At 33.7% G+C, this 20,596-nt stretch overlaps 1 protein-coding gene across 1 annotated transcript; it reads left to right on the top strand.

Annotated features, from left to right (window-relative positions):
- The first annotated feature begins 18,056 nt into the window (after nucleotides 1–18,056).
- On the top strand, nucleotides 18,057–20,074 carry LOC121263260 (L-type lectin-domain containing receptor kinase IX.1-like). The gene has a single exon (XM_041166061.1). The coding sequence runs from the start codon at nucleotides 18,072–18,074 to the stop codon at nucleotides 20,025–20,027; it is 1,956 nt and encodes a 651-aa protein (XP_041021995.1). The 5' UTR covers nucleotides 18,057–18,071; the 3' UTR covers nucleotides 20,028–20,074.
- The last annotated feature ends 522 nt before the right edge of the window (nucleotides 20,075–20,596 follow it).

Raw genomic sequence — 20,596 nt, 5'->3', positions numbered from 1 at the left:
CCCTTCTGTTTTCTTCACTATTAGGGTTCCTGCAACATTAATACTCTTGATAAATAACTTTCAAGATTAACAGGGTAAGACTCATGAAGGATTAGATTAGAAAGCTTACTTGACGTTTGAGCTGCCCAAGCAACACTTTCAGAAGGGATGGCCGCGGTTTAGATGATGATTGAGATTTGTGTTGCATCTTCTTTTCCGGCCATGATCTAGAGCTTTACAAGAGAAAATATCATTTAGGGGGTCATGAAGATAAAACTGCTAATTGGGTGTATTAATAGAGTGATTTGAGGCATTAAACAAATATATATGAATGCTTTGTAGTACTTTCAGCAGTGAAATTAATTCTCTACAAATTAGTATAAGACTGTATTCATCCTATATTCAGGTATTTTATAGGCCGCGTCTGTTGTATTAATAATAATTAGTCGTCGTTGAGGTCCTTTAGATCAATTGGCAACACCTTATAAGTTTCTCACTAAGAGAACTAAGGATCGAATCCCCTCTCCCATGAATAAAAAAAAAATAATAATTAGTCAGTACTGACATGTTGGGAATATAATTACATTATCCCAGAATATATAATTAAATGGATAATTAATAAATTTATTAGCGGCAAAAGTACTTTCTTTATCATCATGGTTATTTTATAGTACTTAAAACTATATATACGTATTATACGTATTTTTTAGGATAAAGTACTCATCCCGAATCTGTAGCATTATTATCTTTGAACTGTGTTTGTCGCCAATGGGAACTGTGTTTGCAGCTAATACGATCTCAATCAGTATCAGATCGATCAGATAAGCATTGTAAGTATGAATCGTATTTGTTGTAGTAGTGGGATGTCAGCCTTTTCTTGTAACCTAGATGCAACTTTGGAACTCATGCAAGCGAGTTTATTATGCATGGGGACTGTATATATATGCCAACTGATATATAGATCTTGTGTATGAGACATGGATATTAGTTTAAAAAGATGGAATTTTACCCAAGATCGGTACTTTTTTCATGACCAAAGAAAAGTAGCTCTTTTGATGAAAATTGATGAAAAGAAATAAAGTTTCATCCGGCAGAAACATCTGTTTCCAAAATTTTGAATATGATTAAACGTACTATAAATTAATGGATCGAGGTACGTGTTGTGGTCTTTTTTCTTTCTTGCATGAATTAATGATCATGATGTGTTAACTGAGCAGCAGAAATTATAGCATTATATTGCAGATAATTTTGCAGATGGTAACATCAACCATGGATTGGCCAGAAGAGGTTGGAGTTGGAAAGATAGAGGCAAGAAAGTGATCAAAGTCTTCCAAATCCAAATTAATTTAAAGGTCATCTATATATATATATATATTGTTTTTATTGCCTCTTAACGCTTCAGTGTTCCTCATGCCAAACAAATTAATGAGATCGGATCTCAAATTACTTCATGATCATCCTACTATATAATTTATAATTTTCACGTACGGTACCAAGCAAGTCCTCCTCTTGCTGATGATGATCATAGAGAACATTGGAAAGATAAATTTTGCATCTCCCTTATATAATATGTTTACTTTCTTGAAGATAACATATATAATTAAGACCGATGATCAGATTAATGAAACTTAATAATATTGTATATACAAGATAAATTAATCAATACATTTAATTACAACCCTAATATATAGTGGTAATGTTATATACAATATTCATGAAGTGTGCAGTCACCGTGTATTGTTTTGGAAAAAAAAAAAAACGAGGGCCACCATTAAAAAACATAAATATTTTTTCATGTGAATTCCAAATTTATCTTTTTTTTTTTTTTTTTTTTTTTTTTTTTAAGATAGTACGCTGAGATTGCACACTCTTAAGACTAAAAATATCATTTCCAGGGTAGGCATTATAAGAGTTAGTCTACATATAATTTTCAAATAGAGATTTTTCATACAAATCCATACAGTTATATTTAAAAAAATTTTAAAATTAAAATAATTTCTTTTTTAAAATGATATTTTTTCCCTTTTATTAACATTCATCACTGGAATTATACACGTTATCCCTCACTCACTGGTGCAAATAAAATTTCTCGCATTATAAACATGATGGATCATGAGCATCGACCGTCAACAGCAAGCACGTGCCACTGTAAAGTTGACTGACATATATGTGGAGGTCTAGAGTAACCAGTAGTACTGTTCGCCAATCGAGGGGGGTCTTCCCACGCTTTTATCGCCCAATGGCAAACAATCAGTAACACAAGGCTATAGGTGCGCGAGTTCTTGTCTGGCCAAAAATGGAGTAGCTTATGAAAAATGCATATATTATTATTAGAGTAATGATATCCATACAGTACATTTCACAACATATTTCACAATACATGTTTAAAAGTGAGGATATTTTTATAAAGTAATGCTATTTTTATAAAGTATTTTACTAAAATATCTTTATTTTAAAACATAGTTGTGTAATGTGTTGTAAGAACTGACCTGTATTTATCATTATTATTATTATTATTCTATATAGGAAAATTGGTTCTAAATTAATTAAATCACTTTAATTAATAATAAACCCTAGTGCTTTGCTTTTTTCTTTTTCTTCATTCATATAGTGGTTAGCGGCTGCTAAATGCACCAATATAATCATAACTTTTAAACACACCAATTCCTATTGGCTAAGCCCACGTGAACGTGATTCCTTAAACCAATAAGATTCGATATCTGACTACGGAACTCTAATGAGGCCCTTGAATTAAGGAGAGTACACCAAGTTCAAGATTTAATAGGCTAATTAAGCTATAGATTAGTTCAAATTTTTATCCCCCCTAGATAGCAATGAAGAACTTGGCCAGGTGTCAATCATCAGGAAATCATATACCCACATTGTCCAAGAAAAAGGTGATTTTGCTTACATTTTCACTTACTTTATCATCCCAACAATGGATTGTGTCGCTTTACAGACTCATTTATACAATTGAAAACTACATCTTTTAGTTTGTGATGCAAACAATAGCATAAATTAAGAAGAAAGCACATGAGCTTCATCATAGCTAGCTTTCATTTACCCTCCCCAGCCAAAGTAGATCATATATATATATATATATATGTATGGCTTTCTCTCTCTGATCTCTCTCTCTCTCTCTCTCTCTCATCTTTGGAAAGGAGATTTATATATATTATGTCCCTCCCATGCCCTAAACTTGATCACATGCTCATGGAATGGGCAGAGTTGCAGTACTTCACGTACGTATACTTGAAAGAACCTCGAGTGGTACTACTAGTACTACATGTGCATATGTTTTGATGGGTGACAGCTCGAAGAATTAGTTGAATATATATATATATATATATATATATATTTAGTATGTATACATGAGTACTGTACATCATGATGTTCGCATTTGACATTAATTCAACCTAGTTCCTATTTTTAGGGTTCTTCGACTCACCCTAATTTTCTCTTCAATCCACTCAAAAGTGACTATTTTGCCATATATACGTACCCATGATGTTCAAAGTTACTAAATTTGCAGAGAGCATTAGTAATATTATATGTACGTTCTTGATTCTTGATTAATGATATTGGCTTGTTCATGCATATTCAAAGACTAGCTAGCCTTGTTTTTTTCTTTTTTTTTCCCAGAAAAGACCCCTATTGATCGGTGTTGACATGATCTACAACTTACTCGAATTCGCATGCAGTACTCCAACGGCCTGCATGCAGTAGACTTGACCAATATACTATGATACGTACTAAAATTAGAATGATATAGCCTAATGTTTTCTTGAACAACATATATACGCAGTATGTTTGTAGATATGATTAAATATATTAATATAGAATTATATGTAGTATTTTTTGTTCTTTTATAGTTTTAGTACCTGATCATGTCCATGTGGTGGAATTTAACTATATGTGGCTGTCTATAACAGATGTTGCTGCAGGAAAGGTTGACATGCATTTCTGATCATATATATATATATATATATATATATATATATATATTTATTTATATAATCATCGTTATTTTAGCAATAATGGTGATATTGGACGACAGCTTTAATTACATACAACAAGTTATTAATATAATAAGGGCATGTTCGATTAATCTGAGTGCCAATTAAGATGATTCTTGATGTCTAAATTAAGGCCGAATATATATAATCGGTTGGTATTATTAAAGATGTATTCGTCCAAATTAGTTCATGTGTAACGTAAAAGATTATCGATCGAGACATGCAATGAGGTTCACCCACGCACTTATGGTGGAGAATATATTTATTTATGCCCTTTAATTAGCATCGATCTTGAAAATACTTCTTTTAACTCTCAAATTTGAGAACCTAACAAAAACAAATACCAAGTGCTCCGACATTAATAAAGATCCAAGCTGCAATATTATTCTGATGATCTTGACGTACTCCCTAATTAATTAATTAATTAGCTTCCAAATGAAGCAATGCACAAAATTAGAATATTGATATCATATATATATATATATATATATTGATCCTTAATTATAAGCGGTCGATCTACACCACCATGCAGATAAAGCTGATCTAAATGGCATCGTTTCATATAAATTGTTTTTCAAAACCGTGGGTATAAAATAATGCCTTTCAAATCACTTAAGTGAAACGGCGTCGTTTTACTTAAGATATATATATATATATATATATTATATCCTCTGGTTTGGTGGTTTGAACCTGTTCAGACTGGGACTGAACCGATCGATGTTAGTTTCTTGTATTTCCTACCGCTGGCTGATCAGTTCTCCATTGGTTCCGAACTTCAGCCGTCGGTTCCCGTCGGCGATGGTTGGTTCTGTCGACGACCGTCGGTCCCATCTGTTTTTGTACTAGGATAGCCCTAATACTGAAGTACCTTATAATTAGTCAAGAGTTAGTTTATTCAAAAAGTTTTGAAATCCTTGTCATGGGAAAGAAAATACTATATATATATATATATATATATATATACTAATTCCTATTGTAGTGGAAAATTATTTAAGGCACGGAGTCTATTTCGCACAATTGTTGTTTTATAGAGTACTTTTAGAGAACAGTAGAATTATATTCCCTAACAAGTTTTAATTCCCCTCATTATTAGCAAGTGGAAAACGAATTTCTTGTGTCTTAGGAAGTTCGATCGAAATGGTATAATGTCCAATCCAATTTTTGGTCTAAGAGGCCAAAAATACCAAACAGAAGTACACAAGTCACCAAACATGGCCAGAGGAAATCCTGTGCATGCATATCTATATGATGGGCCTCTTTCTTTTGGAGGTCAAGATCATATTCATCCACTCTCTAAATTCTAGTTTTAAAAAAAAAAAATTTGAAAAGTATTGTGATCATATAAAGATTAGATTTTATAAAGTTGCGTGATTTTATATAATACATTAGATCTATTTTATAATAAAAAAAATTTAGACAATCTCATAACGTATCATATTAAAACATGTCAGTTTGTGAGTTCACTTTTTTGAAATATTTTTGTGGCCAAAACATTTCTCAAAACAGATAAAATGAATTTTGGAACTTTTAAAGCAATATTAAAACTTAATTTAATATGAAAAATAATAATTTTAAAGTTTTGTCCCAATTTAAGATGAGTTAATGAAAAAGAAATAGGTACACGAAGTAAGTTTACAACATTTACTAAGCATAATTTAAGGCTGCATGCCTGAAAAATTTATGTTGATACTGGATAGCAATAAATGCTTTAGATTTTATATGTCTGTCTTTCACACTTCAAATCCTTAAATTTAGACAAAAATTTGAGAGAAAAGCCCAAAGAGTTGGCTTGACTTGAAGAGCTGTTGGCTAAGGCAAGAGCTCTGTCACGACCGCGTACGTGATTTTGAATTTTCTCTTCATTAATAATTTAGAAAAGAGAATAATAAATAACCCATCAGTGTGAATTTAAGATCAAAACTAATTTGCATAAATTTCTTTTAGTTGACAATATGTATATATATATATATATATGTATGTATATATATAGGTTAATGAATATTTGAAAACTCAATATATACACTACAACAAATAATGATTTTTTTCAGGAGTGACAGTCGTGGGAAAAAGTATATCTTTAGTATGAAAAATATTTTTTTTCTACCAATTTATTCCGTGGGAGACTTGTGGCATATAATAGGTGGAAAAAAAGTATTTTTCTACCAAACCACAAGTTCATGGGAAAAGCCATATTTTTCTCATGACATTTATGGCGGTTAAAATTTTTTTCCTTTGTGCAAAGAATGTCTCATCTGGTATAATGTGGTGGGAAATAACATTATTCTCCATGAAAAGAGGTTGTAGCAAAAAATGTTTACCCACGACATATCTCAGTGGAAAAAGTGATATTTGGTATTTCTGATAAAATACTTTTCTGAGAAATAGATATTTTCCACAAAGTATTTAGTCAGAAATACTTATTTATGAAGAAATTTTATCGTGGGAAATAATTACTTCTCGCAAAAAAAAAAAAAAAAATTACCACAAGTTTCATTCACGGCAAATGCTAAGAGATTTCAAAAAAAAAAAATTGTCAAATAAAAAAAATGAAACTTAGCCAAAAATAATCATAACAAATAGTCTAAATAGGTTATAATTATTATATCCGAACCAATGACAGATTATAACTAACCCAAACAACTACATGTAATTAAAATTTGTTTATAATTAAACTAACTTTAATTTAATTAATCAATGAAAAAAATGCATAAGTTTCCTAAATAAGCCCCATCACACAATCTATAGTTCATGTATAGCACACTCAACATAATCAAATCTGTCCAATTCTTGGACTTCAAGTTTCTCATGTAATTTCAAATCCATAAACTATTTCATTTAAGTAAAATCTAACATATTTGCCGCCCATATATACATACTCAATTTAACAATTATAAAACTTACTAAAATATTTGCTGCCCATCTACATCAATCTAACACAATTACAAATTTTAAAATTTTAATAAGCTTCATTCATGGCTCCACACAATTCCCAACCTTCCCATCATTTTTCTTGCTTCATTGAAACCAACACATTCAATATATAAATCTGCTCATATTATTTATACACCAATCCCAAACACAATCATAAAGATTTATAAGCTTCATTCATGGCTCAAATCAATTCCAACCCAATATAACCCAACTTGCCTATGTCCAAGCATTCAAATACAAGATCATTTAATCAAGTGTGCTTATGAATCTAAGAGATAGGGTAATAAAGGTTATACCAAAACTCTAGGGGCTAAGAATGTCTCGGATGGTTGGTAGTGAAGCTGCCCGTAGGCTTGAGATAGGAAAAGTAGCTGCAGAAAAAAGAACTTTCTCATCATTGTACCCTGCACCCTAAATCATAAGAAAGAAAATGTTCAGTAATGTTAAGATCTAATAAATTAAAACAATTAATCAAATTCAAAGTATGGTGGAAGATTAATAGAATGACACGAAAATTTGTTATTGTGGTAGTTCATTAATTCTCAACATCAAATCTCTAATATTTAGAGGCATGACATACTCTTTAAAGCACAAGACAAAGGCAACAATAATTATTTATCACTCCAACAAGACAAGTGAAGCCATGCCATTCCATCCATTTCATTGCAATTCAAATAGGCTATTGCCCAACCAATAAACCAAAAACATACAACATGCTTGCTACCCCAAAGGAATTTTAATTCATTTATCACTTGGGTCCAAACTAAATTCATCACACAATCTATTGTTCATGCATAATACACTCAACATATTCAAACTTGTCAAATTCTTGGACCTCATGGTCCTCAAATAAATTCCAATCTATTCAAACCGATAGAATCATCAACACATACTAAAGGTGAAAAAGGCATAATAGCTTAAGATTTTCAAACAAATTATGGGTAAGGAAAAGTGAGAACAATGGAAACATAAAGGTCTGCCATACCTCAGCCCATATTTGTTGTAGTGAGTGAAGCCACTCCATTCCATCAATACGTAACACACTTGGCTACTTAGCACCAGATTCACAAATTCCTCTACACACTTCCATATACATAATTCAACTAATAAAACAGAGAGCATGCTTGTTGTCCATGTAATTTAATCTAGCAAAATTACACTTACTTCATCCATCTAGCACTTGAATTCAACACAAACCCATTACACAACAATAACCAATAATTCATTTGTTTTTTTTTTCTCATTTTCATAAAATATTGCTACCAATCAAAGTTTTATAAAACTATTTTTGGCGAGGGGGGAGGGAAAAGAATAAGTACATGAGAAAAATGGAAGGCTTACCAAACTCCAAACAAAGAATGCGAGTTGAAATGCATTATGCAAATCACAAAGAGGACAAAAGCAAAAGGCCAATGTTAGAATATTCTACATACAAAGACTAGTGTTATGCATCATGCATGCATATATACATGCATGTTATTAAACTACCTTTGTTCAGCCCAAAGCCAAGGTGGCAATGCAGTTGAGCACATGAGAAACATCTAAGACGAAGAAGAATAACCCATTAAGTAAACTTAAAAATCTTTAAACACTAAAATTTATAGATTAATCATTTAATACCTTTTAAAAGCAAGTTTATAGGATAACATACAACCACAACAAATATGTAAAACCGAACACCTCTAGCATCCTAAGACAGAACACATAGTACAATCTCAAAACATAACACACGGCACCAACATGCATACACAAAATCATACTAAAGTCACCTATGGTTAAACCAAGCTCATTAGCAAAATACCAAATTCGAAACATAGGAAATCATATAGTAAAGCAGCTCCATCATCATTTAGTTAGGATAAAAACAGAGCATTTATAATATTTTATAACATAGAGAAATAAATACAACCCAGGACACAAGCTTTCCATCACTAAAGAACTCGGTTGGCTTCGAAATAATATCCAAATCAAATGGAGTCAAGTTAGGGTTTTTACCTTGGTTCTTAACTCCTTCTTAGAATGTAAAATGGAGGACCAAATAATGCTATGGATGTGTAGAGGATAGAACACAAGTGATTGCATTGAAAAACCCCAAACCGAAACATCAATGGGTAACTTTTCTTGAAGAAATCGAAACCCATTCGAAACCATATTAGAAAGTGAACCAAAATGCTCTTGCCTTCAAGGTTTTCCCTTTGGAAAGATGAGAACAAGACCTTAAATCAAATTTGGAAAGAAACTAAAATGGGTAAAGGGATGAGGGCATCGCACGGCTTGGGAGGAAGAAAACCATTTGCTTAGTTGCTATGGTCACATGGCTTGGAGGAAGAGATATGCATGCAAGAGTTGGGGTGGAGCGATGGTTGGCGATTGGAGAAGTAGTAGGCGGCTGAGGGTGGCGATGATCATGGCTGGAGAGAGAGAGAGAGAGAGAGAGAGAGAGAGAGAGTCGGTGAGAGGGCGAGGGGCTGAGGGGGAAAACCCCGGTGGCTTGATAGCAAGGGGAGCCCTTCGCAGTGATGCAGTGGGGAGGAGAGCCTCGACTATGGCGCCCTCGACCCCTATGTACGGGAACACTGGAATCGAGATGCCAGGATGATGAAAACTCAATCACGCATCCCAACGATAGTGCCAAGTGTGTGTATATGCAACAGTGTACAATAAACAATGCAGCGGATAAATTAAACAAGTCAATTAAGTACTAGAATTTTTAACACAAATTAACATAAGTAAAACGATTAAAAGAGTCATACAATCATCTCAAAATAAATATAATACAAGTCCAAAACAAATACGAGCGATCTCAATCACTCCTTGGGCGGAGCCGGATCGTCAGGCTCACTCTTATCTTCCTCTACATCAAAATCTGCGTTACCATAAAACGGTACTGCAGGTAAGTATAAACCAAACAATCACGAGATAGAAACATATTAATACAACCAACATGTATGCATATGATGAAATATGCGTAAGGCCCAAAATATCATTTTCTCCGAAAATGGATATTTTTCAACTCACGCCAAAATCTCATTTTGGCCCAAAAATAATAATCCGTTATTTTTCTAGAAAATGACCAAAATCAATAAAATATCATTTTCCCATAAAATGAATCACAAAAAAATCCATTTATTCAACACACGCTATTTTTTCAGAAAATAGTCCATTAATCCATTTTATCGTATGCACCATGATCTCCCCTAAGGACTATCCGCACGTCCTGGCTTCGTAGCGATGCCCAGTTTCGCGCCTAGCGCCTTCATAGCCAAGCATCCTCTACGCAACGAGCGATGCCCAGTTCTGCGCCCAGCGTGTTCATGGCCAAGCATCCTCTAGCCCCTGCCAGCAGAGGGGCCACGGAGTCGGCATGAGTTTGATCCCGTTGTCGCCCAGCGACAACCCAGTGGACGTCACTCAGTATATTCCACTCCCGAGTGACCAGAGAGCTCCACCGAGATAATGCCCCATCTCGGCTTGGGGTCGTGATACGCACGCACCCAAAAATCCTTTAACACATGAAAACCCAATTTTCAATAAACACATGAACATGAATACAATTACACGAAAATCCAGTTTTATTACAAACATGATCTTGCGTAAATATGCCATGTACATGAAACAACGCATTATCCAACAACCAACAACTCACAATACAAACCAAATACATAAACAACTCCATCCGACCCCCTTACTCCTCGGACTCAGTCCGGTATAACCAACTAGATCACAATAAAATGAGTTAGTGCAAAAATATATTTAAATCACGATAGTTCTTTGGAAAAATACTTACAGCGTTATATAATAATTTTTGAAGGATCACAGAGCTGCGAGAAGTGGCTACACAGCTACAGAACAGTGTAAAATGCACTGTGGCCGTGGGTCTCAAAAATTCACTTTTGAACGAGGACAAATCAAGACCCGAGATTGATAGGATAGGGCTTATGGATGTCGGTGAAGCTAGTGGTGGTGGTGGTTGGCCGTTGGTGGCTGCGTAGAGGGTGGTTGAAGGCCAAAATGCCCAAATTGAAAATGTTGATGAATGTTCTTCACCGGTGACAGATCGGGACTGAGGATGGGTGCATTAGGTTGCTAGGAGATCGATGATGAAGTGGTGAAGAAATGGTGGTCGGAGGTGGCGCGACGGCGGCGCTGGAGCGAAGAGAAGGCCGCGGCTTTAAGCTGGGGGACTCACGACGGAAAGGGAGGAGCTGAAAACCGGAGGGGGAGGTCGCTGGCTGGTGGGGAAGGGAAGGAGAGGGGCGGTGTTGCCTGACGGAGGCGCACGACGGTGGCTGGGTTGAGGAGAAGAAACGCATGGGAAGAGGGGAGAAAGGCCTTCGCGCTCGGGAGAGCAGGAGAGGGAAAAAGAAAATGAAGGAAAAAGAAAAGAGAAGAAGAAAAGAAAAAGAGGAAAGAAAAAAATAGAGAGAAATGAGGTTCAATCCTTATATATTGGGTCACAAAAATAATCTAACGAAAAAGATTTTAAAATAGCTAGTCAAATAAAATAGTTTAAACGTAATAATAAAATGAAAATAAGATAATTAAATCTAACAATAAATTAATTTAAAATGAAGAACAATTTAAATGCATAACAATAATTAATATTAAGAAAACCTATCAAATTTAATTTTCATAATTTAAAAATTATAAAATTAAATCATTTAAAAATCTGATAATTTTAAAATAAGAGAATAAATTTTTTAATTAATAAAAATAATTATTTAATAAAAATATATTAAAATACGAGATTATTCTCGTATTCCTGCCACCCTAGGAAGTACAAGGAATCTTGCCCGTGAGTGTTGCACGTGGCCTTTCTAGACAAGAGCTTCATTTCTGGTACTGTCTCTCTGCGATTAATTAAGCTATGAAGAAAAGCTGATCTTTCACAGAAAGGTGCAGAAAACAGAGAAGGACAGCAAGAACCAAACAATTTCGGAGATCAGAAAGAGAGAGAGAAAGCTTTGAAACGTATTTGGATTGGAATCTTGAAGACCCCCAGCTAGCTAGCTAGGTAAATTGGTGCAGTGGAGAGCTCTATGCAAATGTTGTGTATATATATATTAGACAATAGGAGTACTTATCTTCAATATTTAAACAATTCAAGGCGAATTTGAACAATATAATGTTTGGAATAATGACATGATGCAGACTATATATCTTCCACAGAGAGTTTCTTTAAAGCTTTGCATCTTTACACAAGTTTTTCGAATTACGGAGCAAGCTAGCTGCTAGGAGAATACAAAGGACAATCCCTAGCAATTTCACCGGCAATTCTCAAAACATTCATAAATTTACTCATTCCTGCTAGCTATCTCTAATCCCGCGAGATGAAAAACTTAGGGAAATATATATATATATATATATATATATATATATTTATATATATATACTTGACACCTTCAACTAACTACGACCAAATGTTTTAAGTTTTAGTTTCCAAAAGATCATTAGGGGGGTTTGGTTAATGAGCTGTTCATGAGATGAAAGTTGAATAGAATATTATTAGAATATTATTTTTTAATATTATTTTTATTTTGAGATTTAAGAAAATTGAATTGTTTCTAGTATTTTATGTGGGAGTTTGAAAAAGTTATAATGACTAGATGAGATGAATTAAGATACTTCTTTTATCCAAACAATCCCGATTGACATGAATGTAGCTATCAAGAAAATTACAATCATGTGCATCTTTGGTTAAGATCACCAACCTTTAAGATTGTGTTATATATATAAAAATATATATATATATATAATTTATTTTTGATTCACCTTAACGGTTAGAATTAGATCAAGAGTGTATTATACTTAAGTTTTTTGTAGTTAGAATGTGTAATGTCTTACTTATAGTTGTTTGTAATTAAACAACTGCACGACAACGAAATTACCTTTTAGGGAAGAAAAAAAATTCATCCTCAAATTATTTCTTCCCTACAAATCCAATTTATTGTTGATAGTTTTGAGAGTGAAAATTAATTAAGTACAATTTTTCAAAAAGACAAAGAAATAGTACTAGTGCTACCATTAATTGACTAATTCAAAGATTTCAGTTAATTCTGCATGCATGTTTTAACCTAGACTAGCGAAATAATTGGCAAAAAAAAAAAAAAAAAAACTTTAAGACAAGCTATGGATCGAAAAGTGTTGTAATGTTGATCAGATCAAAGCCATACCGACGGCAATAAAAGGCAAGAGTGACCCACAAGCTGCTCCGCGCGAGTTACGACCCGGCCACGAGTACTGTGCCTCCATGGCCCATATGCTCCCTTGCTGGACTTGCCGCATCAAGTACTTGTCGGCCATATCCTTCACCTCTAAGCCTCTCCATTACTTCCTTCACCTTTAAAATATTCTATGTAGAACTTGTGTAGCTTGTTTTCCATAGTATCATTGTTGGAGTATAGCTTCGCACATCAAAATATGGAACTAAAGTCAAAAGAAGAAAAAGTCAAACAAAGTATTGTAACAAAAGCTACTCTAGCTATACTCCAACAATCATAGAAGAAGTCTTGAGTTTAAAATTTGAATTGCATTTAAAAAAAAAATATTAACCCAAAAATCTTCATGTATTGATTAAATATCCCAGCTCTGTGGTGCATTTTTGTGGTCAACTTCCAGCTGAGCAAATTAGCTTAAGAGTACTAGTAATGGCTTATTCATCTTTATCTTTATCTTCATATTTGCATATTTGTGGAATTTGCAAAGTGTTTTTTAGTTGTATCTTTAAGTTGATGATACAAAATGTTTTTTAGTACATATAAATATTTATTGATAAAATTGATCATTTTGATATATGAAATTTATATTTAGATATATGGAATTTGTATTTTTGAGCACATAGTGCTAATTATAAAATATATAAAAAAATAATAATTTTAAGAAAAAAAATAAACATAAAAATATTTTTTTATTATTTGGTTTAAATTAGGATGTATAATTCAATGTGGGAGTTTTTCTTGATATGCAAAATAAATCTTCAAAAGATGTGATTTTAAATATACATATAGAAAAGCCAATACTAGTGCTCTAAGCCACTGCTAGTAGACCAATGAATTCTCTAACCAGCTGCCAAGATATACCAATGGTGTTGCATTCATAAGCACATCCAATATTACTTCACCAGCTGGTGCATGCATGTCACTAATTTCTCTGCCCCGGCCAGAAGATATTTAGTACGTATGGGTTGAATTATCTGTGCACTTCTTATGAATCTAGCTTTTATTATATTCCTGGAAAAAGTGCAAGTTGCTTTAACAGACCCAGAATTTAATTAGAGGCGCTGCTGGTTTGGATCATATATAGCTAGGACTGTCAATGCTTTTGATTCAATCTAATAAATCTATGACAAATTCCCCCACTAATTGGACCATAGAAAGTGTAATGTTTGAGTCTTGACACCCAAAGAATTAAGCAAACAGCTATAATTAAGAGTGTAATCGGTTTGATTTTGTATATTTTTTATAATTGAATCGGTATATACCGGTTTTGAAATTTTAAGAATCAATACCGAATTGATTCACTACCGAAACCAAGACTTTCGGTTTTTTCCGTTTCAGTCTGATCCGGTTAGGTATTTCGGTTTTACGAATTATCTATTTTAGCAATAATATAATGTTTACATATACTAAACTATTATAGTATAAATACATTATTTTATAATAATTAACACATACTAGTATAATATTGAATTTAACTATAGTCTATATAAGTTTATATGAGTATATATGATAAAATGTGTAAAAATGTATTTAAATAAAGAATGTATATTATAATTTATTATGTCAAAAATGCATTAATCTTGATATATAATATATATATATATATAACAAAAGTAAGTTTATATTAATAACTTAATATTAATATTTATGGTTAAAATTAAAATTTTATGTTATATTATATCACATATTATATTAATTTTATATTATAAGATTAATCGAACTGAATAAAAAGGTTAATTTAGCATATAATATAAAAAATAATATAAAAAATCATATATAATATAAAATATTATAAATGTATATATTGGTTCGGTTCGGTTTGAACTGGTTTTCAAAATATGAAAATTGGTATTGCACCGGTTTAGGATTGATTTCAATTTGGTACCGCACCAAACCACTTAAAAACCTGACCGAATTCACTGATTCGGTCCGATTCAACCGATTTTTCTTTTTTTCTTACATTCCTAGCTGAAATAGTGCATGCGCTAGCTTTATAGTCCCCAAAGGCCAGGTGCTGTTTACAGGTATTAATCTAGTCCAACTTGCCCGGAAGGAGTGAACATTGTCCATGCGTGGAGACCCCATGCATTTTCCTGATCATCTATAATCGATCCGTTAATTACTGGTTATGAAACCACGCCACAGCTATACCCTCTTAAATATAGAGGAAAGAAATAAAAGTTGAAGGAAAAATAGAGCGAAGGGTTGGGATTTACAGCCTTGAAAACCTACTGACCATGGGTTTTGGTATAGATGGTTGCCCTAACTTAGCTAGCTAGCTGATAGATCAAAAATCTCTATGATAATATTTCTTCCATTTGGAAAAGGCAGCCGTTGGAAAAGCAAGGTTTTAAAATTGGGGACAAGCTCTAATCATTACAAAACATTTCTTCCATTATAAATTATGTGCAAGTCCTTTGTAAAAAAAAAAAAAAAAAAAAGATTATATAATGAAAAATTTAGTTTTTTACGGTGAAATTCAATTTTTTTTTATAAAAAAGCATGCACGAGATTTTTGCATTTTGAACTTGTATATACCATTAACAATAATATATATAACCGTTAGCTATGCAAAAATATATTACCCATAAAAGTAGAATAAAAATCAAAAGAATATTATTATAGTATTAATTATATATAAAGAGTACTGGTAGACATGTGATCTATATATATTTATGAAGCGGTTGCCTTAGAAATTCCTACCGGAAGATCAGGCTAGGCCGGGCATACATGCATGCACTTGATCCTTCAGAAGAGGAATATATAATAAAATGAGATTGGTAGATTAATGGGTTTGGAATAATATTCTATATGCACTGCAGCATTGCTACTTGATCCACTGATCATTAATATAATTCGATCGCCTTCCTTCTATCTGTATGTTGTATCTTTCTTTTAATTTATTGATTGCCAGAAAATGGTCAGCTTGCATGGTTTGTAAAACATATTATATATATATATATATATATATATATATATATAATATAGTATACTCCCTATCTAGCTTGTACAAAACGCACCTGCTTGCATGAGTGTCTGTCCGGCTGCAGCCGTTTAATTCCTCTGTGAATGAAACTTGCTACCCTGCCTATATATACTTGTCACAAAAGGGAAAATAATAAATAAGAGACTTGCTGCGTGGGGATTCTGCTGATCCTTCAGCCTATACATAATATATACGAGAGGCAGGTCGAAGACTTTTTCTTTTTATTAATTTGGATTAATTAAGTACGAAATAAGCAAAGAATTTGGAGCCCAAATTGGAGAAGATGAAGCGGTATCAATTAATAAGAAATAATAATGAAGAAATCGTACGAGTCAACACATTACAAGAAAAATAAGCATTTGTGATAAATTATTTGGGATAAGAATGATTATTTATGACGAAGATAAACTCATTTTAACAAAAAATAATTATTTTCACAGAAAATAACTGGCCACAAATAAATATTTTCTTTGATGCATGCTAAATGCAAACAATTAGCAATTAGCAGTCATATAAAATTTATGCCAAATATTTTAGATACAAAATGATTATATAAGAATAAGCTCATAAAATGACGAACCTTTATGATATGATATATATGTCAGATTGTTACTTTTATAATAAAATATATAATCTAAATATTATATAAAATTATGTCAATTTGTGACTGTAACACTGTCTAAAATTTCTTAGTTTTAGATCCGTTCCAGAATATCTAAATTTCATTTGATCTTCTCTCTCTTTAATTAGTCATCTCGTTTTCTATGTTATTGACGATCGATAAACCTTCACAATTAACTTTGCATGAATGAAGAGCTGACCAGTGCCGGCTAGGATGTAGTGTGCCAAAACACACGCGGCCATCATCAAGAGTTATGATGGCCGGCAGACAAATTTCACTTAAATAATATTTTATGAATCCGTTAATTATAAAATTTAAAAGGCATAAGCTAAGAAAACAAAAAGGACACAAATAGTGATCGAATGGATGACATGGTACTGATGATGATAAATCTAATATTTATTCGACAAAGACTCATTCCTACATAGATACGTGTCTGCATTTGAACTAGTCCAAGAAACCTTAATATAATAAACATGTGGTTCCTGATGAGTTGGAGTACTAGGTGGAATTACAAATTAACACAGAAGCAGACAACCAAATTGCGAGCACGCGTATGCTGAAAGGAAAAAACTATTTTTACCATTGGTTTCTACTGTTAGTTTTTATTACTGTGATTTTTTTTAATAGTATTTTTTATTAAATAACTAAGTAAGTATTTTTTAATAATATTATAATTTTTTTAAAAAAATATTTAAATATGTTAAAAAATACATGTAAAAAAACACATAAAAAAAAGAAAAAACCAAAGCTCAAAACCACTGACGGTAGTCCTAGCAGGAGCTCTCAACGGTGGAAGTAGCACCGCTCATGCTGAAAAGACCATGCACGAGTTAAATAAATATAGTTAGAACACGTATTGGCTTGTCTTCTAGGTATAGGATGCCGGCCACATTTGGTCGAAACTTTCATTGAAAATCATGATTCACACTTCATGTATTTGATTAATTAAGTGCTTAGGAGCAACGTAACTCTTCCTTATCATAACCATAAGAGGCCGCATTAATAATAGACTGAGCAATTGTAATCTAGAAAACAATATATGCATATACTTGAAGAGGTTAATTAAATTAATTGACCAACTACTTTAAACCATATTAATGCATGAATTAGCATCCCAGATCTTGCATGCATATATATATAAACGAACTTCTTTCTTTCTATATTGTTTCATGGCGCTCTCCCACATGGTTTCATGCCTTCTTCAACCTCGAAACATCCATCGACGCCTTTTCATGAATCAATTCTTCATTTTCTTTTTATTTGTGCTTCCCCATGCTAAGTCATTTTCCTTCGACTTCCCTAGTTTCCAGGTAAATATGATCGACATACAATTCGATGGTGATGCAAAACCGTCTAGTGATGGAGTTCTTGATCTCACAAAGAATCAACTCAATGGCCCCATCAATGGAAGTGTAGGTCAAGCCTCATACAAGGAAGCTGTCCGCCTCCGGGATTCAAGAACAGGGAAGGTTGCCGATTTCACTACTCATTTCTCCTTTGTCATCAATGCTTTGAATGCATCGGAATATGGTGATGGGGTTGCCTTCTTTATTGCACCATTTGAATATAAAATGCCTAATAATTCAGGAGGTGGGTTTCTTGGACTGTTTAATGCTGAATCCAATTCAGACACCTCAGTGAATAAAATTGTGGCAGTTGAGTTTGACAGTTTCAAAAACACCTGGGATCCAAATGATAATCATGTAGGAATCAATGTCAATTCCATTGTCTCTGTGGCGAATGTCACATGGAAAAGCAGCATCAGGAATGGAGCAACGGCAAACGCATGGGTAAGTTATAACTCAACTACCCAAAATCTTAGCGTTTTCCTAACGTATGCTGAGAATCCTGTCTTTGGCGGCAGCTACAGCCTCTCTCATAAAGTTGATTTGAGCGAGTTGCCTGATTTGGTTAGGGTTGGTTTCTCCGCTGCTACAGGTGATTACACAGAATTACACAGAATAAGTTCTTGGTCATTCAATTCAAGTTTGGAGGTCGGAAATCAAGTTAACAAAAAAAACAAAGTGGGGTTGGGGGTTGGTTTAGGTGTGGGTTTTGGTGTATTGAGTTGTGGCTTATGTCTACTTTGGTTCATCTATTGGAGAAAAAAGGGTGATGGAGAAAATGAAGGTTTGGGCGATGACGTCTTTATGGATGATGAATTTGAACAGGGAACTGGGCCAAGGAGGTTCACTTTTCGTGAACTCACTCATGCAACAAACAACTTTTCCGAAGGAGGGAAGCTTGGGGAGGGTGGATTCGGAGGCGTTTATAAGGGCTTCTTAAGTGAATCCAGTACAGAAATTGCTGTTAAGAGGGTCTCGAAAGGATCAAAGCAAGGGAGAAAGGAGTATATATCAGAAGTGAAAATCATAAGTCGTTTAAGACACAGAAATTTGGTTCAACTTATTGGTTGGTGCCATGCACAGGGTGAGTTCCTCCTCGTGTACGAGTACATGCCTAATGGAAGCCTTGATACTCATCTCTTTGGAGGAAAGATTATGCTAACATGGCCAGTTAGGGATAAGATAGCCCTTGGATTGGCTTCATCTTTGTTGTACCTTCATGAAGAATGGGAACAGTGTGTAGTTCACAGAGATATCAAGTCAAGCAACATCATGCTGGATGCAAATTTCAATGCCAAGCTTGGTGATTTTGGTCTGGCGAGGCTTGTAGACCATGAGTTGGGGTCACAAACAACTGTTTTGGCAGGCACTATGGGCTACCTAGCCCCAGAGTGTGTCACCACAGGCAGGGCAAGTAAGGAATCTGATGTCTATAGTTTTGGGGTGGTTTGCCTCGAGATTGTGTGTGGAAGAAAGCCAGTGGACCCAAGGGAAGAACCGAGCAAGGTAAGGCTGGTAGAGTGGGTATGGAATCTTTATGGAAAAGGCCAAATCCTTGAAGCTGTTGACAAGGGATTAAGCATGGAATTCGATGAGCAGCAAATGGAACGCTTGATGGTAGTTGGGCTATGGTGTTGTCATCCCGATCCCATTATCCGACCTTCAATAAAGCAAGTGATAAATGTTCTTAATTCCGAAGTTCCATTGCCTGAACTTCCCTCAAAGTTTCCGGTGCCAATGTATTCTCTTCCTCCGGTGAAGACGTCATGTATATGCTCCGATACATCATTGGGTCACACAGGGTCAACGAAAGACCGGACACAGTGTTCATGTAGGAGTTGCTCTACTTATTTGTCAAATACGTCAGCGGGTTCTGCAACAGCTCTTCTAGCTTCGGGTGTCGATCATGCTTATAATCATGTTTAATAGATTTGCTTCAATTAGGCCGCATTGATTTGTGTATTTTTCTTTTTCATATTCTCCAATATTCACGGTAAGAAAACTGCTTATTTGTAACTAGTTATTTCCTACAAAAATAGTTGTTTCCTGTTAAAATGAGTCTATTTTCGTCATAAATAATCATTTTCATCCCAAATAATCCCTTAAAATACTCATTTTTTTTTTGTAGTGATTAATTATCTTCGTAGCAATAAGGATTTTGGCCAATTGAGTCATGTTATTTAAAACTTTTACTAGAATCAGATTCTTCATGATTCTTTTGCTGCTACTGAAGTTTTGATATATATGGTAGTATTGGCGCCCCAAAGGCATTTTAATTTGTCTCTAGAATGTCCTATACACAAAACAGACGTCCTAAGCCGACAACTCGATCTATAAGAAACGTAGAGGAACATGAAAACCCAAGGTGGAGTACTGATCAGAGAGAGCCGATGTATGCATGGTTGAATTGGTTGATCTTTGCAATATTTTGTATTTAGTAGTATAAGAGAACTGCTACATACATAAATAAATTACACAAAAATAAACCTACAAAC

The sequence above is a fragment of the Juglans microcarpa x Juglans regia genome, chromosome 4S, assembly GCF_004785595.1.
Source record: "Juglans microcarpa x Juglans regia isolate MS1-56 chromosome 4S, Jm3101_v1.0, whole genome shotgun sequence".
NCBI lineage: Eukaryota > Viridiplantae > Streptophyta > Magnoliopsida > Fagales > Juglandaceae > Juglans > Juglans microcarpa x Juglans regia.
Note: the sequence above shows the minus strand (reverse complement) of the source record. Positions and strands in the feature narration are given on the sequence as shown.